Source organism: Nerophis lumbriciformis, linkage group LG38 (assembly GCF_033978685.3).
Source record: "Nerophis lumbriciformis linkage group LG38, RoL_Nlum_v2.1, whole genome shotgun sequence".
In the NCBI taxonomy this organism is placed as follows: domain Eukaryota; kingdom Metazoa; phylum Chordata; class Actinopteri; order Syngnathiformes; family Syngnathidae; genus Nerophis; species Nerophis lumbriciformis.
This window is the reverse complement of record NC_084585.2, coordinates 18,734,112-18,754,924: the sequence shown is the minus strand read 5'-3', so window position 1 is coordinate 18,754,924 and position 20,813 is coordinate 18,734,112. Positions and strand designations below refer to the sequence as shown.

The 20,813-nt window shown below is 40.1% G+C and overlaps 1 protein-coding gene across 2 annotated transcripts in view; it reads left to right on the top strand.

The window, feature by feature from the left end:
* Positions 1-20,813, top strand: part of tmcc1b (transmembrane and coiled-coil domain family 1b) — a 40,743-nt gene that overhangs the window by 2,783 nt on the left and 17,147 nt on the right. Inside the window, exons 2-4 of one of the 2 annotated variants that reach the window (XM_061932169.2) lie at positions 10,526-10,693; positions 19,265-19,308; positions 19,810-20,540. In XM_061932169.2, coding sequence (XP_061788153.1) covers positions 19,932-20,540 — 609 coding nt within the window. In that variant the 5' untranslated portion in view covers positions 10,526-10,693; positions 19,265-19,308; positions 19,810-19,931. The remainder of the gene's footprint in view (positions 1-10,525; positions 10,694-19,264; positions 19,309-19,809; positions 20,541-20,813) is intronic. The other variant, XM_061932170.2, reaches the window with a different exon arrangement.

Here is a 20,813-nt window from a genome sequence, read left to right as displayed (position 1 = left end):
TACTCGAATATCACGATATAGTGATTTTCTATATCGCAGAGAGACAAACCCGCGATATATCGAGTATATTCGATATATCGCCCAGCCCTACTTTCAAGATTTGAAAAATGCTTGAATTTTGTTTGTAAATGCTTGGAAATGTTCATCGTATTTCTCGGCAGTCTGACTCTATAGGCTAATTATAAAATGGAAAAAAAAAAAAAAGTTTCCTTAAAAATGAAAGCTACACGCTTGACCTATTGTTTTTGCACCAGCCCTTACATTAGGTTGTTGTCATGCCAGAGCCGTATATGTGTCGCCCCCAAGAGGACAGTGGTGCATCGGTCCATCATGCCAGGAGGTTTTCGTTTTACTGAACACAAACTTTGGATGAAACGTGGACCAAATCCACGTGTAGCCTGCTGCAAAGTATGCACAAAGGAAATCCAACATGGTTCGATGTATTTTTTGCTCCATTATTTTGGTTGTCTACTTAACTTGTTTGACTACCTCAGTTAAAGCAAACAAGTTACATTTTGTTTTGGTTAATTGCATTAAAATGCTTACATTATTGGACTTGTTTGTATTGTGAAGGTCATGTAATGTATAATGTGTAACTTTTTTCACAACTTAGAGCTGAGTTAATATGAATGATTTTGTAGTTTTTACACAACATGGTTGTATACATTTGTTGTTCTATTATTTTCGTTGTCTACTTAAAGGACTACTGAAACCCACTACTACCGACCACGCAGTCTGATAGTTTATATATCAATGATGAAATCTTAACATTGCAACACATGCCAATACGGCCGGGTTAGCTTACTAAAGTGCAATTTTAAATTTCGCGCAAAATATCTTGCTGAAAACGTCTCGGTATGATGACGCCTGCGCGTGACATCACGGATTGTAGAGGACATTTTGGGACAGCATGGTGGCCAGCTATTAAGTCGTCTGTTTTCATCGCAAAATTCCACAGTATTCTGGACATCTGTGTTGGTGAATCTTTTGCAATTTGTTCAATGAACAATGGAGACAGCAAAGAAGAAAGCTGTAGGTGGGAAGCGGTGTATTGCGGCAGGTGTTGTGCCGGATAACGCACCCCCGCCGTAGAATGCACCCCTTGACTGTTGTGCTGGATAACACAGCCGGTGTTTCATTGTTTACATTCCCGGAAGATGACAGTCAAGCTTTACCATTGGCCTGTGGAGAACTGGGACAACAGAGACTCTTACCAGGAGGACTTTGAGTTGGATGTGCAGACGCGGTACCGTGAGTACGCATGCAGCTGCGGCTTCCATACATTTGATCGCTTGCCCGTACGTGCGTGCCGCTATGTGCATGTCACGTACGTAACTTTGGGGACTTTGGGGAAATATATGTGCTGTATGAACTTTGGGGAGGTGAACGGTACTTTGGGCTGTGGGATTGAGTGTGTTGTGCAGGTGTTTGAGTTGTGCTTTTTTATCAGCGACCAAAAGTTGCAAACTTTATCGTCGATGTTCTCTACTAAATCCTTTCAGCAAAAATATAGCAATATCGCGAAATGATCAAGTATGACACATAGAATGGACCTGCTATCCCAGTTTAAATAAGAAAATCGCATTTCAGTAGGCCTTTAACTTGTCTGACTACCTCAGTGAAAGCAAAAAGTTAACATTTGTCTTTTTGTTAATTTGTTATCATAGCCACAGTTATAAGGCTAGATATGCTTAATGGAAGGTGACTGAGGTGACAGTTTTGTTAATAAATGAGTGAAATTGACATTTTGAGGGTGCGTTTATTCATATCACATTATGCAGTTTACAAGCACACATATGGGATGTCATTGAGTGCTGTAATTAAGAAAAAGAACAAGAAATTTGAAAAACAACACAAATGGAGACAGTTTTGCGAACAACGATCTACAGTGCTTCATTTTCTATGCCCCATTCAGTTAATGATAGGCTTAGGTTTTAGCAGATTTTCCGTATTTTTCCTACAGACAGCATTTGGTGACCTCAAACAACAAGGCTATGGATTGATTCACACTGGTTTTCGCCTTTTAAAGTGTACTGGAAAAACTAGAAAATTGATCTTGAAAGTCCTTAAAAAGTGCTTGAATTTGGCCATGGAAAAGGTGTATGAACCCTGGAATTGGCTCCACTTCCCTGGGTCGACAAGAGTCTCTGTTTGTCATTTGTTAGCTTGTGAGAGAAGCGACCACTAATAAATTGCAGTGTTCCCCATACATTCATATATTTGTGGGTGACCACCATCTAACCCTATCTGGTTGCTTTGTTCATAAAACATTATAATGGGATTCTCTGTGAATGTCACTTGTGGTTACAACTCTGTACACTAGTGCATCTCCGCTGCTTAACACATGTCATACACACCTGGTCTGCAAGAGAATAAGCTGTAGCAAGAGGGATCAGTCAGGGTATCCTTGGGGACTTAAAGGGTCTTTAAATCCAACAATTTGAATTTAAGGCCTTAAAATGGCTAACATTCTCCGAAAATCTCATAAAATGTCTTAAATACGATTTTGAAAGATCTTAAAAATCTGTTTAGGTTACTTTTATTTAAAACATGCCTAAACTTCAGACTTGCTTTTAAATGTTTAGATTTTTGAGGACGATGTACCGTAACTACAAAATCAAACTGAAGTAGGGTACCTGTGCTGTCCAGTCAGAATTAATCGTGCACCACCTAGTGTGCTGTGCGCACGGAGCGGTGTGTTGTTACAGCTTAGCACAGCAGCGGAAGCCTACAGCAAAGCCGAATTACATGCAAAGAAAAATGAAAATATGTAAAATATGTGATGTATCATAGTGATATTGTATACATGTTTGAAATACATTTCAACCATCCAACCAACCATAAGGTGGGTAAGTGCAAATTTAATGATTTGTGGCTACAGAACGATCTGGTGGATGGAAACGTATAAAGTGTTAAGGACCGGGATGTGGAGCCATTGAGTAGGGAGGCGTTTGTAAACATTGCGGTCAAAGTGAATGTAATGATTATTAGAGATGTCCGATAATATTGGCCTGCCGATATTATCGGCCGATAAATGCTTTAAAATGTAATATCGGAAATTTTCGGTATCGTTTTTTTTTTAATTATCGGTATCGTTTTTTTAATTGTATTTTTTTGTTTTTTTTATTAAACCAACATAAAAAACACAAGATACACTTACAATTAGTGCACCAACCCAAAAAACCTCCCTGCCCCATTTTCATTCACACAAAAGGGTTGTTTCTTTCTGTTATTAATATTCTGGTTCCTACATTATATATCAATACAGTCTGCAAGGGATACAGTCCGTAAGCACACATGGTTGCGCGTGCTGCTGGTCCACTAATAGTACTAACCTTTAACAGTTAATTTTACTAATTTTCATTAATTACTAGTTTCTATGTAACTGTTTGTATATTGTTTTACTTTCTTTTTTATTCAAGAAAATGTTTTTAATTTATTTATCTTATTTTATTTTATTAATATTTTAAAAAAGGACCTTATCTTCACCATACCTGGTTGTCCAAATTAGGCATAATAATCTGTTAATTCCACGACTATATATCAGTATCGGTTGATATCGGTATCGGGAATTAAAGAGTTGGACAATATCGGAATATCGGATATCGGCAAAAAGCCATTATCGGACATCCCTAATGATTATGTAAAATTAAAAAAATCTGGGATAGGCCTGTGTCAAAAGCTGCTGAAACACCACAAATACTTGCACAACTATACAAAGATCAAGTTAAAGGCCTACTGAAATGCGATTTTCTTATTTAAACGGGGATAGCAGGTCCATTCTATGTGTCATAATTGATCAATTAGCGATATTGCCATATTTTTGCTGAAAGGATTTAGTAGAGAACATCGACGATAAAGTTCGCAACTTTTGGTCGCTGATAAAAAAGCCTTGCCTCTACCGGAAGTAGCAGACGAGTACCGTGACGTCACAGGTTGTGGAGCTCCTCACATCCGCACATTGTTTACAATCATGGCCACCAGCAGCGAGAGCGATTCGGACCGAGAAAGCGACGATTTCCCCATTAATTTGAGCGAGGATGAAAGATTCGTGGATGAGGAAAGTGAGAGTGAAGGACTAGAGGGCAGTGGGAGCGATTCAGATAGGGAAGATGCTGTGAGAGGCGGGTGGGACCTGATATTCAGCTGGGAATGACTAAAACAGTAAATAAACACAAGACATATATATACTCTATTAGCCACAACACAACCAGGCTTATATTTGATATGCCACAAATTAATACCGCATAACAAACACTTCCCCCCTCCCGTCCTTATAACCCGCCAATACAACTCAAACACCTGCACAACACACTCAATCCCACAGCCCAAAGTACCGTTCACCTCCCCAAAGTTCATACAGCACATATATTTCCCCAAAGTCCCCAAAGTTACGTACGTGAGACTTTTTGAGACTTTTATTACCCGGTAGTAGGTTGCACAGTGAAGTACATATTCCGTACAATTGACCACTAAATGGTAACACCCGAATACGTTTTTCAACTTGTTTAAGTCGGGGTCCACTTAAATTGATTCATGATACAGATATATACTATCATATACGTATACTATCATCATAATACAGTCATCACACAAGATAATCATCAGGGTGTATACATTGAATTATTTACGTGACATGCACATAGCGGCACGCACGTACGGGCAAGCGATCAAATGTTTGGAAGCTGCAGCTGCATGCGTACTCACGGTACCGTGTCTGCGTATCCAACTCAAAGTCCTCCTGGTAAGAGTCTCTGTTGTCCCAGTTCTCCACAGGCCAATGGTAAAGATTGACTGTCATCTTTCAGGAATGTAAACAATGAAACACCGGCCGTGTTTGTGTTGCTAAAGTCGGCCGCAATACACCGCTTCCCTCCTACAGCTTTCTTCTTTGCTGTCTCCATTGTTCATTGAACAAATTGCAAAAGATTCACCAACACAGATGTCCAGAATACTGTGGAATTTTGCGATGAAACAGACGACTTAATAGCTGGCCATCATGCTGTCTCAAAATGTCCTCCACAATCCGCGACGTCACGCGCTGACGTCATCATACCGAGACGTTTTCAGCAGGATATGTCGCGCGAAATTTAAAATTGCACTTTAGTAAACTAACCCGGCCGTATTGGCATGTGTTGCAATGTTAATATTTCATCATTGATATATAAACTATCAGACTGCGTGGTCGGTAGTAGTGGGTTTCAGTAGGCCTTTGGCACTCAGCATCAAGGGTTGGAATTGGGGGTTAAATCACCAAAAATGATTCCCGGGCGCGGCCACCGCTGCTGCTCACTGCTCCCTTCACCTCCCAGGGGGTGATCAAGGGTGATGGGTCAAATGCAGAGAATAATTTCGCCACACCTAGTGTGTGTGTGACAATCATTGGTACTTTAACTTTAACTTTAACTTTAACTCCTCCAAAGTAGTGTTATGTGGGTAAAGTGGCGCCAATTGCTGGAGGATATCAATACGAGATGTTAACTAGTGAAATCATACTATTACATGCAGTAAGCACTGTGATAGTAATCTATTCACAGTAGGGCTGGGCGATATATCGAATATACTCGATATATCGCGGGTTTGTCTCTGTGCGATATAGAAAATGACTATATCGTGATATCTGAGTGTACGTTCTCACGCAGTTGCTTTTAGCTGCGGGCATTACACTACAGGCGTTTCTCACTCTTTCTTGTCTCTCCTTCTCAAAAAGACATAAAACAAGCGCATCTTCTTACATACGTCACATACTGTCGTGCGTGCAACGTCATACGCTCTCGCGGAGCAGAGAGGTAGCGGCATGGTTAAAGTTAACTGTAGCAGGTGGTGCAAGCGGAGCGGTGCGAGTTGTAATACGAGAGAAAAAAGGTGCTAATCTGGTAACAAATGAAGGAAGAATTAATTCCCAAGAAAAACAGCACGGATCCATCGTTTGGCGGTGGTTTGCCTTGATGCGGGAAGATGTTGAACAGACGTAAAATATGTAAAGTATGCGGCAGAAGCGTTGCTACAAAAAGTAGCAACACTAAATTGGCCCTAGTGCATGAATGTGAGTGTGAATGTTGTCTGTCTATCTGTGTTGGCCCTGCGATGAGGTGGCGACTTGTCCAGGGTGTACCCCGCCTTTCGCCCGATTGCAGCTGAGATAGGCTCCAGCGACCCCCCGCGACCCCGAAAGGGACAAGCGGTAGAAAATGGATGGATGGCATTTTGAAAAGTCACCCGCTAGAGAATGAAGAGTGCTTGAAACTCCGCATGTCAACATCTCCGTTCGATGCCACACCCACAAAATGCCGAAGCAACCATTTCCAGATCAACACTGTATGAAACAAATCGTCAACAACAGAAGGAGATAACGTCCGCAGTAACCTACCACATAGCGAAGGACATACAATATTTGCTTTCCTATTATGTAGCTCATTTTTATTTGACAGTTATTGAAATATCTTGTGTGACATCATGTACAAAAGTGCACTTTATTTGTTTTAAACTATTGTAGTGGCATTCTGTACTAGGGATGTCCCGATCCAGGTTTTTGCACTTCCGATCCGATACCGATATTGTTTTTGCATTTCCGATCCGATACCGATACTGACCGATACCGATACTGACCGATACTGGCCTATCCGAGCATGTATTAAAGTTTAAAGTTATTCAGCCTACTTAGTTGTCAGAATCATGTTGAAAAGGGTTTTAGTACTCTTGATAACAACTAGCCAGCTTTATTAGGGGAGTTTGAATAATACACAATGGTTGGTAACAAGAAACTGACCTGTTTATTCAAGGATAAACACAAAATAGACAAAATTATACATGACAAACAGAAATGGCATCATTGAACTAGGGCTGGGCGATATGGCCTTTTTTTAATATTGCGATATTTTAAGGCCATATTGCGATACACAATATATATCTCGATATTTTGCCTTAAAGTTAAAGTACCAATGATTGTCACACACACACTAGGTGTGGCGAGATTATTCTCTGCATTTGACCCATCACCCTTGATCACCCCCTGGGAGGTGAGGGGAGCAGTGGGCAGCAGCGGTGGCCGCACCCGGGAATCATTTTGGTGATTTAACCCCCAATTCCAACCCTTGATGCTGAGTGCCAAGCAGGGAGGTAATGGGTCCCATTTTTATAGTCTTTGGTATGACTCGGCCGGGGTTTGAACTCACAACCTACCGATCTCAGGGCGGACACTCTAACCACTAGGCCACTGAGTAGCCTTGAATGAACACTTGATGCATATAATCACAGCAGTATGATGATTCTATGTGTTTTGATTGATTGATTGAGACTTTTATTAGTAGGTTGCACAGTGAAGTACATATTCCGTACAATTGACCACTAAATGGTAACACCCGAATACGTTTTTCAACTTGTTTAAGGCGGGGTCCACTTAAATTGATTCATGATACAGTTATATACTATCAGATATATACTATCATCATCATACAGTCATCACACAAGATAATCACATTGAATTATTTACATTATTTATAATCCAGGGTGTGGAGGGGGGCGCCGGATGTAAGTGTCAAAAAGACAGCCAAAAGAGTTTGATATGAGAATAAATCTAAAGTTAAAATATAGGGTAGAAATGCACCCATTTGCAGGAAATGTAGTCTTTATTTTCAAAATGTTCTTTCAAGGCTTGCATGTCTGCATTAAAACATTCTTCTTCATACTGCATTAATATATGCTACTTTTAAACTTTCATGCAGAGAAGGAAATCACAACTAAAAAAATCACAAATTTTTTCATACGGTGTTGATGTGTAAATTTTTGCCTCTGCATTTTGATGGTGTGGACGTGTGGCACCGAATAGAGATAAGCGTCTCGACAGACGTTACAATATTTGAACACTGATGACAAAAACTGTTTTCTCTGTCGTGTCCGTGTGTCGAAAATTGTTATGCGCTTATTTTTTTATTTGATTTTGTGCGTGGCATAGATTTGCTATGCGCAGAGGACGCTTAAACAGTGCGCAATTGCACAGGCGAGCACCTTAGAGGGAGCGTTGCTCGCACGGCTGCGCTAGCATCACAGCTAACGTTAGCCATGCTGCTACCTCTCTGCTCGGGGAGGACGTATACGTATGTGACGTATGACGTGACAGTATGTGACGTGTGTAAGAAGGTGCACTTGCTGTCTGTGAGAGGGAGACACAGGAAAGAGTGAGAAGAGCCTGTCATGTAATGCCAGCAGCTAAAAGCAACTGCGTGAGAATTCACAGACCTGTGGATGTGTTGAAGGTGTGCTGGAAAATGCGGAACGGAAATTACGGAGCAGCAGAAAAGTGGAATGTATTATTTAAATCGGTGCGTTTGAAAACACGGACCGGAGTTTTTTAAAAAACTGGATCTGGATCGGCATTTTCCCATGCCTTGCCGATACGCAATTTTTGGCAAATATCGGCAGCCGATCCGATCCAAATATCGGATCGGGACATCCCTATTCTGTACAAAAAGTGCACTTTAATTTAGTGATGTTTTGATATGTCATCTTAGTGACATCATGCACAAAAGTGCACTAATAGCTTGTTTTAAAATGTCTCTGACAATCTTGCACTTTCTGTTTTGAAATGACATGAATGTTTGTGCCACTGCTTAATAACTGTTTAATAAATACAGTTTTGGTAAATTGACTAAGTTGTGATTTCCCTCTCTGCATGAAAGTTTAAAATGAGCATATATTAATGCAGTATGAACAAGAATGTTTAATGTAGACACATAGAATCATCATACTGGTGTGATTATTAAGGCAAAATATCGAGATATATATCGTGCATCGTGACATGGCCTAAAAATATCGATATATTAATAAAAGGCCAAATCACCAAACCCTAATTCACAGCAGTAAAACAAAAAACAAAACATGATTCGCTTAAATTATTTCTATTATTTATTCCACTAACTTCTGGTCAGCTTGTTATGTCTCATCTTTTCTTCAAGTTTATAAACCAACTGACATTAAAAGCTGTAAAGGTAGTCTGATTAGTGTTTATACTCAGTTTATGGTGGGGTGAATGTCAAATTGTCATGCTTGGATAAAACTAGTTCTTTTTTATTAGCAATATATTTTCAAAAAAGTCTCAAAAACAGGTAAATATGTATACGTACATATCAGATACAAAATGAGCTGAGTAAATTGTAATGTTATCCACATTTTCACATCCAATTTCTGTTTGAGGCTTGCAAGACATAATTGCCTTCTTTCTTTTTAGATAATCACTCTGTCTGCACTTTCTATTTTTCACTACTTTGTGCAGACACAGTAGTAGTACCGGGTACTGTAGATGTTTTTATCTGTTTGCTTAATTCTGGCAGCCGCAAAAAACACTGCAAAAGTTAACCATTTAGCTTCAGTAGAGATGCTAACGGTCCCTTTTACATAATATTGTTGTGCTTTCCTCTACCATTGCTGACATTCTGGTTGTTTTTGTTACATGAAAACACTTGATATGAAGCACACTGCACCTTTTGCAAGAAAACAGTTCTATGGCAAATCTGAAAAATGGCTGTTATGTTTGCTAATATGTTTTTTCCATTAGTTTACAATAGATACTTTCCTGGTGTATTTAGTTAGTTTAACCATTTTGTTTTCTAAAGTGAAAGAGCAGTGATTTAATTCATATACTTACAGTTCATTCTGGCCCTCTGATTTACTTTTATGTCTTTATACCTTTTATGTGCGTATGGATATGAAATGTCTTACTCTTAAGTTATATATAATATAGTCTCAAAAAAGTCTCACTGGTTTAAAAATGTAACTTAGATATTGGGTTTCACAATGTAAAGCGCTTTGAGTCACTTGAGAAAAGCGCTATATAAATATAATTAACTTCACTTCACTTAAATTTGACTTGTTGAAACCTGCAGAGACCTGTCAGTGTTGTTAGTAACTTAGCTTTACTACATTTAGAATTTCTACATACTATTTTTCCAAAAAATCTACAAATCTAGTCAATTGTAGCATGATTAGATACTTTTGGAGACTGACGTTAAAGCACATATCGCTCTTCTCAACAAGCTGCGGGTGCTGCTGTGGGCCCCTCCCGCATTTAAAATGGCTTACACAGTTTTGTTTGTGATATTGAAATAAGACTAAAATAAGTGACATAAGAAAGACAATTTATATTTCTGAACATATTTTTTCAAATCTTATCTCTCCCATAACATTAACACTCATGAGAGTAATTAAACACCTTAATTTGCTAAAAACGTGAAAACATACCCTTACAAATATGTGGAGGTATTATTGTCTGTGTACAATGGACCGTTTTCCTTCATGTGTCATCGTCCGCCTGATGAACGCAAGTCAAACATTTGCTCTGCTTTAGAGTTGTGTTGCGTGTCAAACAGACAACCTTTGTACAAAAGTTTGTCCTTTCTGTATTTGTAAATCCGCTGCTGCCTACTGCTTCTGGACGGACATACAGTATAGGAAAGAGACAGCTCGCACTGCAACAAAGAATGACGGCTCTTGGAAACCATTCTTATGTGTGCGCTTGTTTATTTTGCAGCATGTGATTTTTCTAAATGTCCACGGAGACAGCTGACTAAAAGACCAAAAGCCACCCCATAAGATTTTCCTTTGGAGGACCCAAGAGGAGGTGGTGTTCTCTTGGATTATTAACCCCTGTCCTGTGTCTGCATGTCCACACATTGTTTGCTGATGACCACATCTGCAGGTAAGTTGTTTACTGTACCGTATTTTTATGACTATAAGTCACTCGGGAGTATACGTCGCACCGGCCGAAAATGCACAATAAAGAAGGAAAAAAACATATACTGTATACGTCGCACTGGAGTATAAGTCGCATTTTTGGGGGAAATTTATTTGATAAAATCCAACACCAAGAATAGACATTTGAAAGGCAATTTAAAATAAATAAAGAATAGTGAACAACAGGCTGAATAAGTGTACGTTATATGACGCATAAATAACCAACTGGGAACGTGCCTGGTATGTTAAAGTAACATATCATGGTAAGAGTCATTCAAATAACTATAACATATAGAACATGCTATACGTTTACCAAACAATCTGTCACTCCCGATCGCTAAATCCGATGAAATCTTCCTCCCCGGTGTCACCTCTGGTATGCGCCGTTTCCTTTCTTTCTGCTGCTCGATCGCCGTTTTCTGCTGCATATTTCACTATGTCCAGCTTGTAATCTGCAGTATATGATTTCCTTTTCGGTGCCATTTTAGTTCAGCCCTTCTCAGTTTTTATAAGTTACCGCCAATGTTGAAATAATCCATTTGAATAGCTACGGATGTAGCAGCAGTTAGCATCCCATGACGCACAATGCACTTCTGCCATGACCCGCCCCCACCGAATTCTTATTGGTTGACGTGTGTGACGATTGCTGACGTGTGTGTGACGATTGTGGACATTTGCTTCGTCTCTTACGCGAATGAGATGAATAATATTATTTGATATTTTACGGTAATGTGTTAATAATTTCACACATAAATCGCTCCGGAGTATATGTCGCACCCCCGGCCAAACTATGAAAAAAACTGCGATTTATAATCCGAAAAATACGGTATTTAAATCATAATTACTAGTTGAGAATTTGTTTGGTTTAATGAATAAACTGACTTTTGTAATCTCTTTTAATTGATTCTGAGACGTTTTCTGTAACAATAATACAAATTGCTTCCTGCTTGGTTTTTAAATTGAAATGCCTTCACAGGCGCACACGCACACGCACACACACACACACGCACACACACGCGCACAAGATGGTGTGACATCAGCAGTGCTGCAAATGTGCAGAGGGGAATGTTGGCTGACCCATTTCAACAAGATGACTTTGCCCTCAGCTTAGAAGAGTCAGACGATGCTGTAATTTCATGGCCGATGGCGGGGTTGGGGGGGGGGGGGGGTTTGCTTTCAACGTAGAGTTTTTAGGTACACACATCCTGGTGAAACTCATGAGTAGGGCAGGGCGATAAAACAATATCAATGTATAATTACGATAGACAATAAAAAATGTGGTCGATAAAATGTTAGATTTTTTTTTTCTTCGTCAAAAGAAACAGGAAGTGGCAAAGCAAGGTTGTTTGCATGAACAAAGGTGCCCGCTAACCAAGCAACGTAGGAAATGATCACCGGTCAGTGGTGGTGACACGCTAACAGTCAATCAGGTAACAGTATCAACTATCAAGTTTGGTTTCGCCACGGTTGAGTATTTGGACGGAGTGAGAAGGGAAACTAAAAATAAGTGCTCCAGAGAGCAAATAAATTGTCGATAAAACAGGAAAAGTCACCCCGACTGTATCGCAGTCAGACCGTAGTCAGACCAAGGCGCTCGTAATCAGTAATACCACATCACCTTAGCCGTGCTCACCCTTGAGCACAGCTGGCACTAAACTAGCAGAAAATCATTCTTCTCAGGTTTCTCTATGTTCAAAGTTTCATATTATGCACTATTTTGTTACACTTTCTTACTTCATTTTAAGAGGTTATCGTCAAGTTGTTTATACTTATGGTTGTTTAAATTTGCATTATTTTATGCCTTGATTGCTGAGGTGATTATCATTAGAGGAAGGTTACGTTTTAAATACAAATGTTCACATTTAATATATTTTTTCACCTGGTGTTTATTTTCATAAAGAAAAATAATTATCGATATTGACCGATATAAAACACTTATGTTGTGATACACTTTTCAACCATATCACCCAACCCTATTTATGGAAAATGGCTGCTATTATGTACCATCAGGATGGTTGGTACAGGTTCAGTAACTCATTTTGTTTTTGTATGTTAGGCAACCTCTTAGGCCTTGTTCACACTATATTGATAAACAAATGTGCTTTAACAAGTCAGCTTTGGCATGTGTGTATGTGGTGTGTTTAGAAGCAAGTTACGATGGCATCAAATGTATGGAGTAGTAATGACCAACCAGTCCTATTGTAAAGAACAAATCTTTCTGTGGCGGTCCAAATTTATATTTGGCGAGCCGCCAAGAATAAATGAATTACCGTAATAGGAAACACTAGCGAGCCATCATTGTTATTATTAGTTGTTGCAGAAAAGGAAAAACACACAGGCAAAATGAATCATTTGATTGTTGTTTAGCTCAACTATGAGTGGATTAGGGCTTCAACTAATAACTAATTTGATAATCGATTAATCTGTCGATTATTACTTCGATTAATCAATTAATAATCGGATAAAAGAGACAAACTACATTTCTATCCTTTCCAGTATTTTATTGAAAAAAAACAGCATACTGGCACCATACTTATTTTGATTATTGTTTCTCAGCTGTTTGTAAATGTTGCAGTTCATAAATAAAGGGAAAAAACTAAAAAAAAAAAAGTAGCCTCTGCGCATGCGCATAGCATAGATCCAACGAATCGATGACTAAATTAATCGCCAACTATTTTTATAATCGATTTTAATCGATTTAATCGATTAGTTGTTGCAGCCCTAGAGTGGATACTTAACTTGTTTGGTAAAGTCGCTTGTCACTTCAGGTAAGTGTCTTCTTAGCTGGTTTTGCAGATCTCAACTACACACAATCGGAGAGTTTTGCTGTAAATGATCACGAATGGAATAATTCATAGTCGTGCTGCTGACTCATGGAATTACTTTTTTTTTCTACTTCACTTCAGTTCTCTTAAAAGAAAATACATAAAATCCTGCTTTTTATAGGCCTGTGTGCACATTTGCTAGCTAGTTGATGTCCGTGATATTTGACTGGCGAGCCTCCTCCCCATCAGTTTAGATACACCAGTGTCACTTTCTTACAGCATGTTTCTGCTGGTATTTTTACTCTCATTTGTTTCCATGCAGTATCAGCGGTCTGACTAGAACAGCCAGATCGTTATTACTTTTACAATTTACTTTTTTTTTTTTTTATAATAGCCTATGTTCCGTCACGTGATTTCTTCCCGGAAGTGAAAAACAGTGGTGGTCAAACAAGCCAAGATTGCTGTCTGAGTCCGCAAGGGGCATAGATCTTCCTGCAAAAAGCAGATATGAGCAAAAAATGCAATCTCAATTAAATCTATCCCGTTGCGTTATCAAAAAAAGATTTGTCAAGTGATATAAATCATTATCCATTGGTGGAGTTCCCAGACATGGTGAACTATCTTGCGCTGCGGATGTCAGTCTACACGACAAAACAGATGAAAACTTGGAAAAGCATGGAGGCCTACAACTTCTTTGCATCGTTTTTGCTCTGGTAAGGCATTTCCTGATTTAACTCCGCATCAACAGCCATGTTTTGTTGTCTTCTTGTTGTTGTTGCACATGCCGTTTACGACTATTGTTCATGTGCTGAAAGCTTCTTTTATAATTGCTGTTTTTGGTAAAAAACGTAAGTCTTTTAAGTTTTGCTCACATTTGCTTTATTTTATTTAGACTCACTGACTTGATGCTTTACAAAAAAGTGTTTTTTTAAGAAATACAAATGTAAACATAATACTTAAATGGGAAATACTGAACATTAAAAGTAGATCAAACAAACCATTAAACAAGGAAATCATTGCAAACTTGTGCATTTTTCAACTCTGTTCCCTTGGATTGGAGTGCGTGCTGTTTTTATTGTCGTTGTTTCTTAAAATCTTGCATTCTTTTGCCCTTCTTGATTACGTCTTGAGGAACTTACTCCTTTTCACGATTTTAAAGGTTCTAGAGCTGAAAACAATGCAAGCAAAGGGCATTTTTCTTTGAGAAAGGCTAAATGGCACCTAGTACCCATTGAGAATAGGCACTGGCTTGACCAACACGCCTATTTAATGAGCCGAACTTGACGTCATGTAAATCCAAGCAATTGGCAGCTATCATGAACACTTGGCTCTATTCGTCGCCGTGTCTTATGGACCAGAATATAACACAACAACTCTTTTTCGAGACTATAATTCCTTATTGAGCGGTTGCTGGTATTGCATTACTGTGATTATCGTAAAGATTTAAATAGGTTTTTGATTTTTCTGCCCTAGTCAGCATGTCTTCAATGTGTTTAGACATCCACTAGAAAATCCTGATAGGCTTTGTGTTGAATTATTAATTTTTATATTCCATGCTGCACTGTTATTTAAAGGAGGGTTGCGAACCCGAGAGGGACAGACAAGCGGTAAAAAATGGATGGATGTTTGAAACCTTTACGCTGATGTCTTGAAAGCTTTCCAATGTGTTGTAAGCATTATATCCCGTCCTCCTATGGCTTTCAGCGCATAATGACGTCACTACGCTAATGCACAACACTTGCACGTACATGAGCTTTGTGTATTAATGTTTGCTAATGGTAGCGATTTGTATAGCTAACGTCACCTGCAACTAACGACTATTTTGATAGTCGACTAGTCATCAATTATCTAAACAATTAGTCCACTAATCGGATTATAAAGTGAATTCACAGGCTTTAATTTGGTCCTCTTTTAAATTCATTTTAAGATATATTTATTCATGTGCTAACTGAGATGACTAATTCATCCTTACATATTTATTTATACTGTAACTATGCTGCTCATTAGGCCGTTACAAAAACAAAATAACTATTCAAATTTTGTCCATTTAAAAGCAAAGAAAGTTCTAATGCTGACAAAAACAAAGTACAGTATAATTTTTTATGAAAACAAAGGACAGTAAAAATAGCAGCAATAAAACCAAACACCAAAGCTATCTCACGTCCTAAAAAAACAAGCATTTTGTGATTATGTGTTTAAAAAAGCTGCACAGGTATATTATTAATTATTGATTAACTCCTGGTATTTTTAGCAATCTAATAGACTCGATGAATTTTGAACAATTTAGATATTTAAAAGATTGTATATTTATTCTTTTATGACATCAGCTTGGGGGTGACTAATGTCCCGCATCGTGTGATTGACCATTGACGTTTTGTTATGCTTCACACCTGCAGTTCCTGACAAATAAAAAAAGTTGAATTGTTACAAAGTTTGGCTAAAATGTTAGTTCAATCTATTTTTCACCCAACTTTGTCCCACACTTAGCTAACTAGCAAGGTAACAGGCTAACTATCTTACCAAGTTGAGACCGCATCCTCCAGAAGGCCGAAATCATGCCTTTGCTTTAAATGTTCCTGTATCTCAGATATACCGCCACAAAAGAAACAAGGTCTGCTTTGCAAAATGATCAAGGTATTAATGTGTTTAACAAGATTAGACTTAAATGTTCTCACACTTTACATGCTTTCACCTGCAATGTTGTTGCAAGTGGTCGTGCTGACTCGCTTCTGTCTGGAAAAACCTGAGTGATGATGTCACCAACTCGTGTCGACAAATGAATTTGTCAGCGACTAATTTTATTGTAGAAAATGTTGATGAATTGTTGCATCTCCAGCTACCATCAAAAATACAGTCGTGGTCAAAAGTTCACATACATTTGTAAAGAACATAATGTCATGGCTGTCTTGAGTTTCCAATAATTTCTACAACTCTTATTTTTTTGTGATAGAGTGATTGAAGCACATACTTGTTGGTCACAAAAAACATTCATGAAGTTTGGTTCTTTTATGAATTTATTATGGGTGTACTGAAAATGTGACCAAATCTGCTGGGTCAAAAGTATACATACAGCAATGTTAATATTTGGTTACATGTCCCTTGGCAAGTTTCACTGCAATAAGGTGCTTTTGGTAGCCATCCACAAGCTTCTGGCAAGCTTCTGGTTGAATTTTTGACCACTCCTCTTGACAAAATTGGTGCAGTTCAGCTAAGTTTGTTTGTTTTCTGACATGGACTTGTTTGTTCAGCATTGTCCACTTGTTCTCAATGGGGTTTAAGTCAGATTTAGCCATTCCTTTACCACTTTTGATGTGTGTTTGGGGTCATTGTCCTGTTGGAACACCCAACTGCGCCCAAGACCCAACCTCCGGGCTGATGATTTTACGTTGTCCTGAAGAATTTGGAGGTAATTATCCTTTTTCATTGTCGCATTTACTCTCTGTAAAGCACCAGTTCCATTGGCAGCAAAACAGGCCCAGAGCATAATACTACCACCACCATGCTTGACGGTAGGGATGGTATTCCTGGGATTAAAGGCCTCACCTTTTCTCTTCCAAACATATTGCTGGGTATTGTGGCCAAACAGCAAAATTTTTGTTTCATCTGACCACAGAACTTTCCTCCAGAAGGTCTTATCTGTGTCCATGTGATCAGCAGCAAACTTTAGACGAGCCTTAAGGTGTCGCTTCTGGAGCAAGGGCTTCCTTCTTGCATGGTAGCCTCTCAGTCCATGGCGATGGAAAACACGCTTGACTGTGGACACTGACACTTGTGTTCCTGCAGCTTCCAATTCATTGCAGACCTGCTTTTTGGGGGTTCTTGGTTGACTCTTGATCATCCTGACCAATTTTCTCTCAGCAGCAGGTGATAGCTTGCATTTACTTCCTGATCGTGGCAGTGACAAAACTGTGCCATGCACTTTATACTTGCGAACAATTGTCTGCACAGTTGCTCTTGGGACCTTAAGCTGCTTTGAAATGGCTCAAAGTGACTTTCCTGACTTGTTCAAGTCAATGATTAGGTTTTTCAGATCTGTGCTGAGTTCCTTTGACTTTCCCATTGTCGCGTTTGTAACCGAGTCTAATGACTGCATCACATGAGCCCTATTTAAATGGGCTCAGAGAAGTCAACATGTGTCGTCAATCATAATCACTCACATGAAGTTAAGAGGCCATGCCACAAAGCTAATTTGATTTGATTGTAACTTATCTACCTCAGCAAAATTGATAATGTATGTTGCTGTATGTATACTTTTGACCCAGCAGATTTATCCTATCGTAACAACAACATGAATGCAGATTTGTAGTTGCTTCTCTGGGCCTGCTTTTGTGTGTGTATATGCCCTGTGTGTATATGCCCTGTGTGTACTTTGGGCACTTCACGATTTGATCCGATTCCGATATCGGGGTGACTATTCCATTCAAAATCAATTCCCGATTAGACACGATTCTCGATTCAAACTGATTCTTGCAATATATTATTGGGTGTAGTAGTTAATAAAACATTTTAAATTACGATTACAAAACCTATTTGGTTACTGACGTATGACGTGTATGCGCAGCGAGTTAGCATGGAGATTGCCTAATAACGTCATTTAAAAAACTGAGAGGGACAAGGGGTAGACAATGGATGGATGGACGGATTTAAAAATCCATCCATCCATCTTCTCCCGCTTATCCGAGGTCGGGTCGCGGGGGAAGCGGCCTAAGCAGGGAAGCCCAGACTTTCCTCTCCGCAGCCACTTCGTCCAGCTCTTCCCGGGGGATCCCGAGGCGTTCCCAGGCCAGCCGGGAGACATAGTCTTCCCAATGTGTCCTGGGTCTTCCCCGTGGCCTCCTACCGGTCGGACGTGCCCTAAACACCTCCTTAGGGAGGCGTTTAGGTGGCATCCTGACCAGATACCCGAACCACCTCATCTGGCTTCTCTCGATGTGGAGGAGCAGCGGCTTTACTTTGAGCTCCCCCCGGATGACAGAGCTTCTCACCCTATCTCTAAGGCAGAGCCCCGCCACCCGGCGGAGGAAACTCATTTCGGCCGTTTGTACCCGTGATCTTGTCCTTTCGGTCATAACCCAAAGCTCATGACCATAGGTGAGGATGGGAACGTAGATCGACCAGTAAATTGTGAGCTTTGCCTTTTGGCTCAGCTCCTTCTTCACCACAACGGATCGATACAGCGTCCGCATTACTGAAGACGCCGCACCGATCCGCCTGTCGATCTCACGATCCACTCTTCCCTCACTCGTGAACATTTAACTCTTAATTACAAAACTTTTTTTTTTTTTTAAATCTCTCACGAGTGAGGGATTTCAAAATGTTTTGTAATTAAGAATTAAATAGATTTTTGAAAATTAAGAATCGATTTAGAATCGAAATAAATAAGAATTCGATTTGAATGTAAATCTTTTTATTTATTTTTTTGGCACCCTCGTGTACGTGTAGACGAGAAAGCGGTGAGTGCCAAGGCTGAACGCCAAATTCCTTGGACCCGACAAGCAATTTTTATTAAATATAATTAGTAATTGGGAAAAATATAGACACAAAAAACACAACCACCTATGGTAATGGTGGTGTTCGTTATATTTTTTGGTTTGAAAACTATAACTGAGCAAACATGCAAACACCCCCTTTAATATTGAACAAAGTGATTTTGGGGACGAGAACAAAAATAGACTTGGCAAACTACTGCTACAATTATAAACACATTGATGAATCAACAACTAAAATGTTGAGATGTTTGTATATTTATATAATTCTTCTCTTTTCTTTAGCCACTTGTGCTCTGTGAGCCAGAAGAGGAGAGGCTGCGCTCATGGTAAGCAATCAACTGTACTTATCACTTTTACTGTCCTAACTGCAAATATTTCAGTATATTTCCTTTACTGTAAGCCATTATGTTTGACCTTGGCCTACATGAAAGCTGTTGAACATGAGATGAAAATAAAACGCGAGGCTGCCGGACCAGCAATTACATTTACCGATAGTGTGTTTTTTGTTTGCACCATCCAAGCGCACTCATTTGAATCCTTTCTGAAATGCAATGCCAAAAAATCATTTGTTCAACTTCAGCATTTCAGAAACTGTTCTCACTCTAATTTTTTTGTTTTTAAAAATATTGTATTTTTGCTGTAGGAGGTTGGTGCTGAGCCAGCCATTGTAGAGATTGTTTAGAGATTGAGATTTTTGGGAGGGCAAAGAAGTAAAACAGTGGATGTCTGTGCACCAACCCACTTTGTTCTGTTTCCTGTGTTTTACACTCACTGCTGCATGTTATAATCCATTTTTTTCTATCATTTCTTTTTTGTTTTTGTGGTAGACAAGCATGACATTGAGCCAAGCCACTGATGCATGCCTACTCAAAAAGTTCAACTGGGAGGGGGGGTGTCGACGCTGCGTAGCTAGTCCCGTGCACCCCCCAAGTAGCACTGGAGGCTTCTAATGGATCAGGGTTGTAGTGAGCAGTGTGCAGAGGAAGCGGACTCAGGAGGCCGGGCAGAGCAGGAGGGCGGCAGGAGGGCGTCAGAGTCGGAGCATGGTTTGTCCAAAATCACCCACAACGCCCTGGAGAACATGGGAGCGTTGGGCCATGGCCTGAAGCAGCTCTTCCAGCCGCAGCGCAGACGCTCCTCTGTGTCCCCGCAAGACACAACCGCGTCCTGCGCCAGTGGCGCCCCTCCTCCCGAACCCACTGCCGAGACCATCACAGAAGGCGGGGACAGTCGGGCCCCCTCGGCTCTCTCCGCGGACTCTGACGGACCTGCCGCTTCCGCCCCTCCCGCAGCTCTGAGTCGCGTCCTGCAGCAGATCCGCGGTGCTCCGCCAATGATGAAGCGAGGCACCAGCTTGCAGAGCCGCCGCAGCAAGGTGGCGATCACCGGGGATGCCCCTCAGAAAGGTAGCCCCCAGATACACCGGCGCAGCGCCCACGAGGCCCTGCTGCAGGCTGGGCGCCCTCGCTCCTCCTCCACCACGGACACGCCCAGCAGCCCCGCCCTGGCAGACATGCTGCTCACGTCTGGCTACCACTCCACTGAGGAGCCTGACAAGGTTAGTCAGAGCTGTAAGCAGCTGAGCTTTGCACACTTTATGTTTTTTAGGACATTTTTGGCATTTCCAATCAAACAAAAAGTACCATTTTGAAAACAATAGACCGCCTTTCTGTTTTTTTATGGATAATGTCAGCACTATCAAGTCACCGTATTTATTTACACCCACACATCTTTTGCTATTAACAAGTCACATTATTTTTGCCACACTCCATTTTTTCGACACAGTGCTCATGAAACGATATTTTTCATTACCTTGATGTACCAACCTAAT